Below are 16,951 nucleotides of genomic sequence, written 5' to 3' on the forward strand. Positions count from 1 at the left end.
AAAGTGGGATTTCACTCCTGTACTATAAGTCATGGGTACAAACATGTGGAAAAGGCCTCTGAAAAACCCATCTACGCTCGCACCGACACCAGACCTTGCTGGCCCTCTGAAAAGTGATCGCTCTTCAGAGGGCAGGTAGGGTTGCCACCTGTCCAGGATTCACCCGGACAGTTCGGGTTTGGGATCTTGTGTCCGGGTTTTAGTCTGCCTGAAACCCGGACACATTATTTAGACTGGGCTGTGGCTCCCCAAGTAACTGACGTAGTCACACAAAAATCTGTTGCCATTTGATAGATGCGGGTCGCTGTCTGGGGGCAGGTTTGGCATCACTGAGGGGGAGCCACGATGTCAGCAAGAGCAGTTTGGCCACACCCACTGTTTGCCGCAGCGCGCTGCAATACCACTGTCCTTGAGGCACCCGCAGGTGCCCCAGGTCTTTTATTATCCGATTGTGTATACTACGGGAAAAAACGTGCCCTGTGCCGCTAAAGTGTTCGGGTTTGGCTTGAAGAAAAGGTGGCAACCCTAAGGGCAGGTGACGGGCAGATAGGAGAGATAGAAGTGCGACTGCAGAAAAATGACCCCGTGGTCCATGGAGTATGCCCCCCCCCCTTCTTTTTTTCTTGTCGACATATCACCACCTCTTTTAACCACTCCCCTCCCTGCCCATTGTCATATGACGTCCACAGATGGGATCTCCCGTGCTGTGCTTCGCGGCCGCCTGGGGGGCGCGGCATCCCTCGGGACCCGGTGCCCGGCGGCCGGGATGTCCGCCGGACACCCGCGATTGCCCACGATCACGGCAGGACAGTGGATCTGTGTGTGTAAACACACAGATCCACGGTGGTGTCAGGTGAGGAGACGGATGTGTGTTGCCAGTACAGAGGAACAGACACATCGGTGTCCTCCCCTTGTGAGTCCCCCTCCCCCTAGAGTTAAAATCACTCAGTAGGGAACTGATTTAAGCCCCTAGTGAGTGTTAACCCCTTCCCTGCCAGTGAGATTTACACAGTAATCAGTGCAGTTGTATAGCACTAATGGCTTTGTAAATGTGAATGTTCCCAAACATGTGTGAAAAGTGTGTGTGTGCGCTAGCTATGTTGTCCGGTGCAATGTGACGGTCCCAATAGTTTTGGTGCAAAAAAGTGAAATGTTTGTTAATTTTGGGGCAACTAATGTGATTTTGGCTAAAAATGTAAATTGTAGTTAAAAAACAAAACAGTGGAAATGCGCCCACGCTGAGCCCTGGCCACGTGACAACGCAGACCTTCCTGGGCTTGAACCCAGAGTCAAATGCATGCAGGGCAGGCACCCTAGCCCTGAGCTAAACCTGTTCCAAAGGTATAGAGCTTCTCCGGGTAATTATAACATGTAATTCTATTGCGCAATCTACCAACTGACAGTACTTGTCCTGGCCGGGAATACCTGGAGGATCACAATCCCGCCCCCTGCTTGTGATTGGAGAAATCATGAATCCTGCCTCTTGTGTCCAATCACAAGCTGATTTTTGGAAAGGGAAGGTGTCCCTGAATGGTAGTTTGAAAATGTGGTCGCCCTAGCGGTGTGTCACTCCCATCGTGGTATGGAGCCTCTGACAGAGGCTTCTTACCACATGTTCAGCTGTGACCAATCACAGCTGATCATCGCGTGAACCAGGAAGTGCCAGTTAGCGGCTTTCCTTTGTTTACGCTGACAGGGAGAGCTGATCTGCCGCTCTCCCTGTTGGGGGTGTGGGGGGGGGGGGGGGGCTGTGCTGATAATCCGCACATTGATTATCAGCACAGCCCCCATGAAAAGGTGCCCATCAGCTGCCAATCAGTGTTCATCAGCTGCCAATCAGTGCCCATAGCCAGCCTGTCCCCCTCTATAAACGCCTGTCAGTGCCCCTAAAACTGCCAATCAGTGCCAACAACAGTGCCAATCAGCAAAAAGGGGGTGAAAGTGCCTGGTATTGAAGTGGTTAAGCTTAGTTGGGAATAGGCTAAACTTCCACTGTCAGTACAACATGTGAACAAGGCCTTAACCACTTAAGACCCGGACCAAAATGCAGCTAAAGGACCTTGCCCCTTTTTGCGATTCGGCACTGCGTCGCTTTAACTGACAATTGCGCGGTCGTGCGACGTGGCTCCCAAACAAAATTTAAGTTAAATAGTAGAGCCGCGCTTTAGGAAGCACTAGATGGAAATATGTAGCAGTGGTGGTGGTGTAAAAGCGTGTGGTGAATTATGTAGATAAACCAAACACAAAATGTATATAAATAATCCAATCAAGGAGAAAACTATATATCTGTTATAAGACTGCGGCCCCCCCGAAATGTAATCCCCTAGAGGATACAGAAAGAGAATAATGGAGGTATGGGGGTGATGGCGCTGTCTTAAATGGAGGCTGATAGTAACAGAGAATTGGTACGTGACTGACTATAATCTGACCCCTATAAGACTGTAGCTAATGGGTCTGTAAAGATATAGTGCCTCAGTGTGCTGCTCAAGTGAGAAGCAAATGAAATAAAAATGAAATAATGTGCCAGTGGTGAAGTGAGTGTGATATCCAGTCACAAGTGTTGCTTTGTGGTTACAAACACATAAAAATCTAGATTTTCCTAGCTTGTGACGGAAAATATAAGTTATATGAAGACAGGAGGCGAGTATCTTATGCATTAACTTTCTTTATTTAATGCCCATAGCAGACACTTTAAAACTTTTCTATAAACTTTTAATGTAAAAAAAAATTTCAGTCAGTAAGACTACGACTCCCAGCAGTCCTTGTAATCCGTAGCCACGCCCAGGTCGGTGACCTCTATATAACAGACTGCCCGACTAAGATCCTCCTCTTTCTTGCTGCGAAGATCTTGCCCGTCGGATGTCGTCGTCTTGAACTGTATCCGTCCGGCCGGGGTCCGAGGAATCCATAACTTGGATCAGAGTCGTTCGTCGAGTCCCAACGGGGGTCTCGGAGAAATTTTAACCCAACGAGGGTTCAATAGGCGTTCCGTCCCAACAGGGGTAAGAAGACAGTAGAACTTTCAAGTATCCCAATCCGGAGTATTACCCAGGTACGATATTCAGTAACCTGTGAAGAAATCAGAGATATACATAATAGGGTGGGACGGGAGGGAAGATACTCGCCTCCTGTCTTCATATAACTTATATTTTCCGTCACAAGCTAGGAAAATCTAGATTTATATATCAGACAGGAGGCTCATATCTTATGCAAGTTTAAAGCTTAACATCTAATCCTGCAGACATAATATGCATATCCTGACAGAATACATTGCACATACAATATTAGGGTAAAACTGCCATGGATACATGCTCTTGCGTTCTAAAGTAAAAATGACGGAAGGTAGTCTCTGAAGACCAATCTGCCGCCACTAGAAGATCGGAGAGGGAGCCCCCTGACGTGACTACTTTGGTGGCCATGGCCCCTCTGGCGGAGTGGGCTCCGAAGAGGGACACATCAATACCAGCCATGTCCATGGCCATACGTACCCAGCGTGCCAGCGTGGCCGACGATACTGGAAAGTGTGGCTTGACATAAGACACCAGGAGTTGTGACAAACCCGGGGAACGCAAGCTAGCGGTCTGTAGTTCATATGCCTGTAGGCAGCGAACCACGCAGAGGAGTGGATGAGCAGGAAAAAACGGGTAGAAGACCGATTGAATACCGGTCTTAGTCCTGCGCACTACAGAAAACTTGACTCCTTGCGGTGAAAATTGTCGTCTAGAGATATCCAAGGCCTTAACATCGGATACCCTTTTAATGGACACTAGGCAGAGGAGGACTGTCAGTTTAATGGAAAGGAGTCTTAAAGGAAGATCCGAATTATCCTCCCACCTGGCGAACATATCCAGCACCTTGGAAACATCCCAGGTTGCTTGGTATCTAGGCCGTGGGGGACGTTGGAATCTTATGCCTCTCAGTTTCTTTCTGCCTAACGCTCAGTGTCGGTATGAATGGAAATCTCAGATCTAAACACACAGGTTTATTCTAGCACTAATCAGTCAGTCAGTCAGTCAGTCAGTGTCAGAGGTGGAGTAGGGTGCTTCGGACCTTCCGCTTACGAGCCTGCTCCCACCCAGACCTGGCAGTCAGAAACTAGGCAGACTAGGCAGACTTCCATTACCTGTGCTGCACAAGAAACAGCTCCTAGGAACCAGGAATCCAGCTCTCTCCTCTCCTCGTGGACTCCTTCTTTCTCCGCAGGTAAGACCCTGTCTCTCAGGGCCTACCATCCTGGGGAACCACTGACGGCCTTCCTTCTCAGGGCAGCCGTCACACAGACCCCACACTGCGGCTCTCTATTTTCGTCTTTTGCTCGGCATCCTCACTCGCACGGCCACCCACGATTGTGGTGGCCCCCAGACACCCCCCCTGGGTGTATTTTCGGCGCTTTTTGGCGTTTTTACACGCCCGCGCCAGCCTGCTACTTTTCGCGGCCGCCGCGCCTCAGGAAAGTCCGCGGCTTCAGCCGCGGCCTACCGGCGCTCCGACCGTTTCTCCCTGCACCTACCACCAACAGTGCAGTTTTCTTTGTTTATCGCCCCTGCACCCCTAGAGGTCCCCTCCACCCCCCTATTAGCAACCAGATCGGTGGAATCATTTTCTTACCTACCTGATTGCCCCCCCAGCCTGGGTCCTGTGTCTTCGCCTGGCGGCCATCTTGGTGCACCCCAGCAACAGTGACACCCAGCATCCCCCCCCCTTTTCCCCTCATTAAGTCATCAATCTTTGATCCAGGGCTTGAGCCGATCGCCTTTAGGGATCAGGAAGGAATTTTTTTCCCTGCCGCAGCACATTGGCCAGCTTGCCCAGGGTTTTTTTGCCTTCCTCTGGACCAAGGATTGCTGAGAGCGAGGATTCTCCGAATCCTCTCTCACCAAACACCCGCACCCCCCCGCACGGTGACTGGCAACAATGGTTAAATTGCGATACTCTGCGGAAACCATTTGGGGTCTGAGACAATTCGCAACAATATTACCTGCCGTCACCACAAAAGCCTTAAAATCAAATCAACTTTTGAGAATCGATCGACGATCGATCATCAAAAATTTCAACCATTCAACACAGCTCAAGCACATATCATGTGCGTTGCTTAACACTAGATCGGCAGTTAAACACCGCTCAGAAATCCATGATTTCTTACTACAAAACGATCTAGACTGCCTCTTTATTACAGAAAGTTGGCTGTCAGACGACTGCAACACCATTCTCGGAGAATTGGTGCCAGAAAATTATCGCATCCTAACGGAAAATAGAATAGGGCAAAGAGGAGGAGGCCTGGCGGTGATTCATAAGTCGCATATTGCAATCACTAAACCGGTCCTTCAAAATCCTCTACCTTTTATGGAAACCCTTACGCTTCAACTTCAATCTCACTCTCAGGAGACCGTTCACATTCTCCTCTGCTATAGGCCCCCTGGGCCCAAATCGCAGTTGATTTCAGCATTAACGGAGTTCATTTCCACTTACTCCCTTAACAGCAATCATCTTTTGCTGCTCGGGGATTTCAATTTGTGGGCCAACTCCTCACAGGATCCCATCGCGGAGGCCTGCATCGACCACCTGGAAGGATTAGGACTTCAGCAACTTATATGCGGACCCACGCATGCCTCAGGTCACACACTCGACCTAATTTTCAGACAAAATCTGAAAATAAACATTTTGGGAAATGAACCTTTGCCATGGACAGACCACCATGCAATTAGCTTCATAATTCCCAGAACTCCACTAGTCATGAAAGTACCCAAGCCGGTGACAATACACTGGGCTAGATCTCAGAAGAAGCTCCACTCGGAACTCTTCAGATCTACCCTGGGAAACCGAATTGGGGCTATTCCTCCTCAGCTAGCAGCCTCAGATACTTTGGATGCCATAAATGCAGCTCTGCTACAGTCAGCCGACTTAGCAGCACCAAAGCGCAAACTCCGCAGCCGGGCAAAAAAGTCCAGCTGGTTCAATAACCAGCTGTCGCTATTGAAGCAAGAGCGCAGAAGGGCGGAAGCCGCCTGGAAAAGAAGTCCTTCAGAAGACCGCCTCAACTTCTACAAAGCAGTAACAACACGATATCACAAGGAAATTTTCAAAGCCAAAAAACTTCACTTTTCTATGGTAATTAACAGCGCAATGAATCGCCCACGCGAACTCTTCAGGATGGTCACCCAGACCATGAATCCGGGATGTCTTGAAGTCCCCACTTCAGACACCCAAGAGTTCTGCAATGAACTATCGGATTTCTTCATCAACAAAATTGAAAAAATTCGGGTAAGTATTCGGCAAAACAATACTCCACTCAGCCCCCTCTTCAATCAAAACACAGACGGAACGCCTCTACAATCAACTAAGTTCACTTTGGAACCCATCTCCATCGATACCACAAAAAAATTCATTGGTGCGCTGCGCAACAGCACAGCACCCAATGACATCATTCCCACCAAGCTACTGAAGGAATGTGCCGACATCCTGGCGCCTCCGATCACGCAGCTTATAAATCAGTCATTTAAGGAAGGCATAGTGCCTTCCCTGCTGAAAGAGGGCACAATCCTGCCGATCTTGAAAAAACCTAATTTGGATCCTATGGACCCAACTCACCGCCGTCCCATAACAGGCCTAAATGCTCTGTCCAAGATAATGGAGAAAGTGGTGGTAAATCAGCTGCAACAGCATCTGGACACCCACAACCTACTCGATCCATTTCAATCCGGGTTCCGTCCCGGACACGGTACAGAAACGGCCTTACTGAAAATATGGGACGATGCGCTCGAGGCCGCAGACGAAGGAGAATCGTGTCTCCTGGTTCTGCTGGACCTAAGCGCAGCTTTTGACACAGTAGACCATAAATTGCTACTGAGACGACTAACAGAAGTCGCCGGAGTCTCAGAAGATGCCTTACCATGGTTCTCCTCTTTTCTCGGAAACCGATCACAAACAGTGAAACTGGGATCCTTCACGTCAGAAAAACGCACGGTGCCATGTGGGGTCCCCCAAGGATCCCCCCTATCACCGGTGCTGTTTAATATCTATCTTCGTCCTCTCTTTGATATTATCGGTAGCCAAGAACTACTCTATCACTCTTATGCAGACGACACGCAGTTGTATTTTCGCATCTGCCATAAAAAGGATCATCATCTCAGATTAGAGAAATGTCTCTCTTCAATAGAAAACTGGATGACTAAGAGTTATCTCAAACTCAATAGCGCTAAAACAGAACTCTTTATCTTCGATGCCAGTCGGAAGAAACAACCGACAACAAACTGGACACCATCTCCCATCCTGGGACAAATCATCTCCCCTAGCTCCAAAGTCAAAAGTCTGGGAGTCACGTTTGACACCTTCATGACAATGGACGCACAAATAGGGTCAGTAGTCAGCGGGGCGCACCATTTGATGCGCCTACTACGCAGACTGATTCCATTTATCCCCAAAGAAGACGTAGCAGTCGTGGTGGGAACAATCGTGAATTCCAGACTGGACTATGCAAATGCCCTTTACCTCGGGCTACCCAAGTACCAAATCGCTCGTCTTCAAGTCGTACAGAATACGGCCGCTAGACTGGTGACTGGGAAAAAATCTTGGGAATCAATCTCACCTTCACTGAGATCCCTTCACTGGTTGCCAGTGAAAGACAGAATTGCATTTAAAGCACTCTGCCTGACACATAAGTGCATCCATGGGAAGGCTCCTAGATATCTATGCGACAAGATCAAACCGCACAATTGCAACCGCATTCTGCGATCCACCGACCAAAATCTGGTCAAGGTTCCTAAAACCAAATACAAGTCCAAAGGAGAAAGAAGGTTTGCTTTCCAGGGCCCCAGGCTTTGGAATGCTTTACCAACCAGCATTCGGTTTGGAGCAAAACCACCTGTCCTTCAGAAGGCAGATCAAAACCCTGCTTTTCTGAAAGGCATGAGACACAAACAACAAGCGCCCAGAGGCGATTCAGTTCGCATGTGCCGCGCTATATAAATTTTTCATTCATTCATTCATTCATGAGTCGACAGACTAACGGGTGTTTGCCGATCGGTAGGGAATCCACAGGGCAGTGGTATGCCGAAATAGCTGACCGGTAAACATTTATGGAGCTGAACGATTTGCCAGATTCAAAGGAATCTGCCAAATAATTCACCACTAAAGATACAGGGGCTCGTACAGGATCGACCTGCCGTCGATCACACCAACGCACCCAGAGCCCCCGCGCTGATCGATATGCCGATCGAGTCCCGGGGGCCCAGGCCAGGGCGAGGAGGTCCTGAGCTGACTGTGAAAGGACGTTGTCAGCGTCCGCGATCCCGAAACCAGCCACGCCAAGAGTGGTAGGTTGTCTTCTAAAATTAGGGGGTGTAGTTCCCCGTTCGGATTGGTGAGAAGGTGGGGAAAGTGAGGCAGGAGCCTGGGACGATCCGCGGTCATCCCCAACAGGAGGGGAAACCACGGTTGGGTCGGCCACCACGGTGTGATCAACACCACAGTTGCCTCCAGGGTGGCAATCCGAATGAGGAGTCTGGGGATCAACTGGAAGGGAGGGAATGCGTAATGGGTGCCCTCCGGCCAAGGTTGGTGCAGCGCGTCGACCGCATAGGCCTCTGGGTCCGGCCTCCAGCTGAAGAAGCGGGGCAGCTGATGATTGAGGCGTGAGGCGAACAGGTCTATGTATAGTGGACCCCAGATCTGTTGTAGATGGAGAAATACTGAACGATCCAACTGCCAGTCGCTGGAATCTCGCAAGTACCGAGAATTCCAGTCGGCCACTGAGTTGGACACGCCCGGAATGTATTCCGCGACAGGGGTTATATTGTGGGCTAAGCAGTAGTGCCAGAATTCTTTCGCGATGGTCGCTAAGACCTTGGATTTGGTACCCCCCAGGCGGTTGACGTACTGGACCGCCGCCACGTTGTCCATGCGGAATAGAATACAACACGTAGAGGTACGAGGCATAAAACTCCTGAGAGCGAATAGAGCTGCCAGGAGTTCTAGGGCGTTGATATGGAGCTTGGTTTCCTCTACTGACCAAGTCCCTCCGGTGGATGCCCTGCCGCATCTGGCGCCCCAGCCCCTGCGGCTGGCGTCCGATTCTATGACCACATCCGGGTAGGGATTGAAGATGGTCCTGCCATTCCATTCTACGGCATGGCGAAGCCACCATTTCAACTCCTCGATCGTGTCCCGACATAGGGGAACCTCGTCGGTGTACCTGAGACCTTGTCTCAGGTGCATGATTTTGAGCCTCTGGAGGGCTCTGTAGTGTAATGGGGCCGGGAAAATAGCTTGGATGGAAGCTGCTAAGAGGCCCACAAGACGCGCTAGCGTGCGGAGGGATAGGCAACCCTTCCGCAGTGTAGTCCGGATCTCCTTGCGGATCAGAGCGAGTTTGGGGCTGGGGAGGCTGAGGGTAGATTGGATGGTGTCCACCGTAAAACCCAAAAATTCCATCTGCTGAGCAGGAATCAATATTGATTTGTCCTGGTTGACAATGAAACCCAGTTGTTGTAACAATGACACAGTCCATGACATGTGAAGATGGGCCTGGGTCTCTGAGAAGGCTAGAATGAGGATGTCGTCTAAGTAGATGACCAGACGAACCCCCCTGCTCCTCAGTGCCGCCACCACCGGTTTCAGCAGTTTGGTGAAACACCATGGGGCAGACGATAGTCCGAATGGAAGGCAAGTGAATTGCCACATCTTGCCCCTCCATAGGAACCGTAGGAGGTGTTGTGATTCTGGGTGTATGGGGACCGTAAGGTAGGCATCTTTCAAATCTACTTTCACGAGCCAGTCCCCTGGGTGTAGGAGGTCTCGGAGGAAGTGTATACCTTCCATTTTGAAATGTCGGTATACGACATATTGGTTCAACTCCCTGAGGTTGATCACTGGGCGATAACCGCCGTCTTTCTTGTGCACTAAAAATATATTGCTGATGAACCCTGGGGAGCAATGGTCTACTTCTATGATAGCCTGTTTGGCCAGTAAATCTCGCAGTTCGTTGTCTATTAGAGCAACGTTCTGGTTTGCGAAGCGGATGGGTGGCGGTATAACATTGAGTGGAGGAGATGTTACGATGTCCACAGTGAACCCCGCTACAGTGTGTAATATCCACGCGTCTGCCGTAATCGCAGACCAGGCGTGGATAAAATACCTGAGACGTCCCCCCACAGGAATGTGACTGAGTGGTGTGTGCATCATACTCACCGGTGGGAGGTCGGGATCGTGGGTAACCTCGTCCCCCTCGTCCTCGCCATGGTCTGCCTCGTGGTGGAAAGAAGGGGGCAGGTTGTGCCACTGGAGCGGCGTAGGATTGAGCCTGCGGGTACTGGTATTGTACTGGGGCTCTATTTTGTGGCCTGTAGGAAGGGGCACGGCCGGCAGATCGGCCTCTGTTTCTGCCGGCCCTGTTAAAAACCTTGGGGGTCCCAGCTTTCCTCAAGGAATTTTGAGCCTTGTCCAGGCTCGTAAAAAGGCCCACAAATTTATTGACGTCTTTCAATAAAGAGTCTCCAAATAACATGCCGTCCGCAGACGGTCCGGGTTCTGACTCCGCCAGGTGGGCTAACTGGGGGTCCAGACGCATCAGTATAGATCGGCGTCTTTCAATCGAGCATGCCGTATTGGCAGTGCCAGCCAGGCATATTGCTCTTTGCGCCCAGCCTCTCAGCTGTTGTAGGTCGACCGGTTGCCCGGATGCTGCCGCCTGTTCCGAAAGATTGAGGATCTTGGTCAGGGGCCCCATCATGTCTAGAACACGATCTTGAATGGATCGGAATGATCGTTCTACCCCTTTTCTCTGGAATTTGCCAGATTTCATTAGATATTTGGTTAAAATGGGGTCTATCTCAGGGGTAGCCACCACTTTATTGGGTATAAGGGGTCTAGGGCATTCAGCCCTAAGTTTGTTGCGACTAACCCTGTCAAGGGATTTTCTAGCCCATAATTCTATGTATTGGTTCACCTCTGGTAGAGGGGTCCATTCTCCAGAACGCGGGTGACTAATAGCGTTTGGATCAAAGAACGGTTCTCCTAGGGAGTCTAGGAGAATATCTCCCTGCGTGGCAGGGTTGGCAGCTGTAGTGAGCGCCGTCTCCCCAGCATCGTCCTCATATGAATCCGGCTCTGACTCATCCGATCCCTCTAAGGGGGTCATCAGAATCCTCTTGTGGAGAGTCAATGTATGAGTCCGGTTTGGCCCTTCTTGCGGCCTTAGTCCCTTTAAATTGTAACTCCCTGGGGTCCAGGGGTCTATTTGAGTGCGTCTGATGCTGGGGTTGGTAAGCCGTGTTAGGGTTTACCTGAGGCATATTATTTCCTTCCCCTGCCGGGGAGTCAATCACCGCCAGGGTGTGCTTCCTCTTCTGAGAGGCTTTGCCTTTTTTGGGCGGTGGTTCGTCGCCTTGCGGCGTCGGTAACTGTGGGGCCATGGGTATATATACCCTGGAGGAGGCAGCAGAGGACAGGGCAGCCAGGATGGATTTATTAATTAACTCCTGAATCTGGGCAGCATTCAGGGCTGGGGCTGTGTCCCTATTGGTGTCATCCTCCATAGGATCCGTAGGGGCAGGGAGGTCAGACATGCTGCCGCTCTGTATAGCTATATATTTAGTAAGGATAGCTCTTAAAATTAGGCTATAGACACAAACAGTAAGGCAATATGGGTAGTGTTGCTTAAAGGCAGGTAGGGCTTAATCCACGCTGCCAGGAGTAAGGCAAAGTGAAAATTATTCTTGCTAAGGCAGGCAGGGGTTAAATTACAATACCAGGCTCTCTCCTCACCGCCGTCAGTGCAGGGACTGACTTTGCAGCGTGAGGAGAAAGCCTACACCTTCTGCCTGAGCAGAGAGAGAGTCACATGTCCTGTGACTCTCCTCTGATTGGTCGCCCCTCCCTCCTCCAGCTCTGAGAGAGCATACAAGCTTGTCTGAGGAGAGAAGGAGGGGGAGACGAATCTCTTCCCCCCGCGGTGCGCGGGAAAGACAGGGAGGGAAGGAGAATATGGCGCGGTGCCTCTGTGAGGTAAACAGACGCACCAGCACCTCTGAGGGAAAAAGAGGGAAAAAATACTTTAAAAAGAACGGCGCAGTGCGGCGCTCGGCGGTACAGGTACTGTACAGCAGCCCAGGGGAAAAAACTGGGCAAAGGTACAGGTCAGTGAAATAAAAAAGGGGAAAAACGTTTGGTACAAAATGAAATAGGTAACCTATATACCTAATATGATTACATATATACCTGTTATGAGTAATACAGCACCATTATAAACATATATAAATAAATCACTAACAGCTAAGAAGTGACTACCTATTAACACTAATCAGACGATTAAGTACAATCTAAATATATATATATATATATACTGAAGTAAATACACTTATAATAATAAAATATATAAGAAAATTTGCCGTGAGTACTTATCTTTTGCTATGAGCAGAAAGAAAGAGAAGGATCTTAGTCGGGCAGTCTGTTATATAGAGGTCACCGACCTGGGCGTGGCTACGGATTACAAGGACTGCTGGGAGTCGTAGTCTTACTGACTGAATTTTTTTTTACATTAAAAGTTTATAGAAAAGTTTTAAAGTGTCTGCTATGGGCATTAAATAAAGAAAGTTAATGCATAAGATATGAGCCTCCTGTCTGATATATAAATACATTGCATAGGCACGTGCAGAAATAAAAATTATATATGACCAAACGTTGAGTTAAGTGATAATAGGTAATATCTGCCTATCAGCAATGATGCTATAGGTCTAGATGTGTCCAAGAAAAATCAATTTCAAAAATAAAACGAGCAAATGCTAAATAAATAGTCCATTGAGTAAATGAATAGAGGACAGCAGTCCATACAAATAATCCAGTGAATAAATAAATAAATAAAAATAGAAGGACAGCAGTCCATACAAAATATATCAAAAATAATAGTTGGTGACCATGTGTTTTTCCAGACAAAGTGGGTGGTCACAGTATGCAGTGGTGCAGTTATACGCAGTGGGTCCGGTGCTCCCCCTCCTGGGTCCCCACTCACCAGAGGCACTCACCCCTGCAGGGGTAAAGTGCATATACGTGGATAGTATCCAAACGGCTCAGATCCTCGCCTGTCCGTGTTCTCCTTATAGATCCTCTAGTTCAGCTGGTACCAGGCTTCCTGGGTATCCGAGTTCCTCCAAGGGGAAAAAAAGGGACTCTCATAGAGTAGTAGGTTCAAAGTTCAGGGGTTAATTTTTATTGGTACAGCCGTAAGTTGGCTTACACTTAAGCAGTATGTACAAAAAATGTGATGAACATAAAAATAAGGAATAAAAACTGGGACCGGGTATATATAAAAAAATATATAAAAAAATAAAATATAAAAACAAGCAGACAGTTATCTAGATGATAACAAGCTTCCCTGCACAGCACTAGAGCCGGTAACAAAAATCAGCGCCAGCCTGGGAACGACGTGCGTTCCACCAAATGATCAGCTGGTTGATCCAGGAAGTGCGTGCGGGCGTGCGTGTATCCGCTTTACGCACGTTTCGTTCTCTTACGTCTTCTGAAGCAAACAAAATTGGCGTCCTTTTTTCCCACAAATAGAGCTTTCTTTTGGTGGTATTTGATCACCTCTGCGGTTTTTATTTTTTGCGCTATAAACAAAAATACAGCGACAATTTTGAAAAAAAAATGCAATATTTTTTACTTTTTGCTATGATAAATATCCCCCAAAAATATATATATAAAAAAAATGTTTTCCTCAATTTAGGCCGATACGTATTCTTCTACCTATTTTTGGTAAAAAAATCGCAATAAGCGTTTATCGGTTGGTTTTCGCAAAATTTATAGCGTTTACAAAATAGGGGCTAGTTTTATTGCATTTTTATAAAAAAAAAAATTTTTACTACTAATGGCGGCGATCAGCGATTTTATTCGGAACTGCGACATCATGGCGGACACTTCGGACAATTTTGACAAATTTTTGGGACCATTGTCATTTTCACAGCAAAAAATGCATTTAAAATGCATTGTTTATTGTGAAAATGACAGTTGCAGTTTGGGAGTTAACCACAGGGGGCGCTGTAGGGGTAATGTGTGACCTGAATTGTGTTTACAACTGTAGGGGGGTGTGGCTGTAGGGGTGACGTCATCGATTGTGTCCCCCTATAAAAGGGATCACACGATCGATGACGGAGCCACAGTGAAGAAAGGGGAAGCTGTGTTTACACACAGCTGTCCCCGTTCTTCAGCTCCGGGGACCGATCGCGGGACTCCAGCGGCGATCGGGTTTCCGCGGGTCCCGGAGCTTCGGACCGGGTCGCGGGCGCGCGCCCGTGACCCACGGCTGGACAATAGCACAGCACGTACCTGTACGTGTATGTGCCCAGCCGTGCCATTCTGCCGACATATATGGGCAGGAGGCGGTCCTTAAGTGGTTAAACGTCTATAGGGATAAAAAGTGGGATTTCACTCCTGTACTATAAGTCATGGGTACAAACATGTGGAAAAGGCCTCTGAAAAACCCATCTACGCTCGCACCGACACCAGACCTTGCTGGCCCTCTGAAAAGTGATCGCTCTTCAGAGGGCAGGTAGGGTTGCCACCTGTCCAGGATTCACCCGGACAGTTCGGGTTTGGGATCTTGTGTCCGGGTTTTAGTCTGCCTGAAACCCGGACACATTATTTAGACTGGGCTGTGGCTCCCCAAGTAACTGACGTAGTCACACAAAAATCTGTTGCCATTCGGGAGATGCGGGCCGCTGTCTGGGGGCAGGTTTGGCATCACTGAGGGGGAGCCACGATGTCAGCAAGAGCAGTTTGGCCACACCCACTGTTTGCCGCAGCGCGCTGCAATACCACTGTCCTTGAGGCACCCGCAGGTGCCCCAGGTCTTTTATTATCCGATTGTGTATACTACGGGAAAAAACGTGCCCTGTGCCGCTAAAGTGTTCGGGTTTGGCTTGAAGAAAAGGTGGCAACCCTAAGGGCAGGTGACGGGCAGATAGGAGAGATAGAAGTGCGACTGCAGAAAAATGACCCCGTGGTCCATGGAGTATGCCCCCCCCCCTTCTTTTTTTCTTGTCGACATATCACCACCTCTTTTAACCACTCCCCTCCCTGCCCATTGTCATATGACGTCCACAGATGGGATCTCCCGTGCTGTGCTTCGCGGCCGCCTGGGGGGCGCGCGGCATCGCTCGGGACCCAGTGCCCGGCGGCCGGGATGTCCGCCGGACACCCGCGATTGCCCACGATCACGGCAGGACAGTGGATCTGTGTGTGTAAACACACAGATCCACGGTGGTGTCAGGTGAGGAGACGGATGTGTGTTGCCAGTACAGAGGAACAGACACATCGGTGTCCTCCCCTTGTGAGTCCCCCTCCCCCTAGAGTTAAAATCACTCAGTAGGGAACTGATTTAAGCCCCTAGTGAGTGTTAACCCCTTCCCTGCCAGTGAGATTTACACAGTAATCAGTGCAGTTGTATAGCACTAATGGCTTTGTAAATGTGAATGTTCCCAAACATGTGTGAAAAGTGTGTGTGTGCGCTAGCTATGTTGTCCGGCGCAATGTGACGGTCCCAATAGTTTTGGTGCAAAAAAGTGAAATGTTTGTTAATTTTGGGGCAACTAATGTGATTTTGGCTAAAAATGTAAATTGTAGTTAAAAAACAAAACAGTGGAAATGCGCCCACGCTGAGCCCTGGCCACGTGACAACGCAGACCTTCCTGGGCTTGAACCCAGAGTCAAATGCATGCAGGGCAGGCACCCTAGCCCTGAGCTAAACCTGTTCCAAAGGTATAGAGCTTCTCCGGGTAATTATAACATGCAATTCTATTGCGCAATCTACCAACTGACAGTACTTGTCCTGGCCGGGAATACCTGGAGGATCACAATCCCGCCCCCTGCTTGTGATTGGAGAAATCATGAATCCTGCCTCTTGTGTCCAATCACAAGCTGATTTTTGGAAAGGGAAGGTGTCCCTGAATGGTAGTTTGAAAATGTGGTCGCCCTAGCGGTGTGTCACTCCCATCGTGGTATGGAGCCTCTGACAGAGGCTTCTTACCACATGTTCAGCTGTGACCAATCACAGCTGATCATCGCGTGAACCAGGAAATGCCAGTTAGCGGCTTTCCTTTGTTTACGCTGACAGGGAGAGCTGATCTGCCGCTCTCCCTGTTGGGGGTGTGGGGGGGGGGGGGGTCTTTGCTGATAATCCGCACATTGATTATCAGCACAGCCCCCATGAAAAGGTGCCCATCAGCTGCCAATCAGTGTTCATCAGCTGCCAATCAGTGCCCATAGCCAGCCTGTCCCCCTCTATAAACGCCTGTCAGTGCCCCTAAAACTGCCAATCAGTGCCAACAACAGTGCCAATCAGCAAAAAGGGGGTGAAAGTGCCTGGTATTGAAGTGGTTAAGCTTAGTTGGGAATAGGCTAAACTTCCACTGTCAGTACAACATGTGAACAAGGCCTTAACCACTTAAGACCCGGACCAAAATGCAGCTAAAGGACCTTGCCCCTTTTTGCGATTCGGCACTGCGTCGCTTTAACTGACAATTGCGCGGTCGTGCGACGTGGCTCCCAAACAAAATTTAAGTTAAATAGTAGAGCCGCGCTTTAGGAAGCACTAGATGGAAATATGTAGCAGTGGTGGTGGTGTAAAAGCGTGTGGTGAATTATGTAGATAAACCAAACACAAAATGTATATAAATAATCCAATCAAGGAGAAAACTATATATCTGTTATAAGACTGCGGCCCCCCCGAAATGTAATCCCCTAGAGGATACAGAAAGAGAATAATGGAGGTATGGGGGTGATGGCGCTGTCTTAAATGGAGGCTGATAGTAACAGAGAATTGGTACGTGACTGACTATAATCTGACCCCTATAAGACTGTAGCTAATGGGTCTGTAAAGATATAGTGCCTCAGTGTGCTGCTCAAGTGAGAAGCAAATGAAATAAAAATGAAATAATGTGCCAGTGGTGAAGTGAGTGTGATA

At 49.0% G+C, this 16,951-nt stretch overlaps 1 protein-coding gene across 1 annotated transcript; it reads right to left on the reverse strand.

Annotated features, from left to right (window-relative positions):
• Positions 1-2,764: 2,764 nt before the first annotated feature.
• On the reverse strand, positions 2,765-11,919 carry LOC120936540. The gene is made up of 2 exons (XM_040348985.1): positions 10,186-11,919; positions 2,765-3,069 (listed from the first exon to the last, which is right to left on the reverse strand). Exons 1-2 carry the CDS (start codon positions 11,132-11,134, stop codon positions 3,062-3,064), a joined length of 957 nt encoding a protein of 318 aa, XP_040204919.1. The 5' UTR covers positions 11,135-11,919; the 3' UTR covers positions 2,765-3,061.
• Positions 11,920-16,951: the final 5,032 nt, after the last annotated feature.

This window comes from Rana temporaria, chromosome 4 (assembly GCF_905171775.1).
Source record: "Rana temporaria chromosome 4, aRanTem1.1, whole genome shotgun sequence".
NCBI classification, from domain to species: domain Eukaryota; kingdom Metazoa; phylum Chordata; class Amphibia; order Anura; family Ranidae; genus Rana; species Rana temporaria.

Coding starts and splice junctions, on each gene's coding strand:
- LOC120936540 (XM_040348985.1), bottom strand. CDS start 11,134: ATGACCCCCTTAGAGGGATCGGATGAGTCAGAGCCGGATTCATATGAG.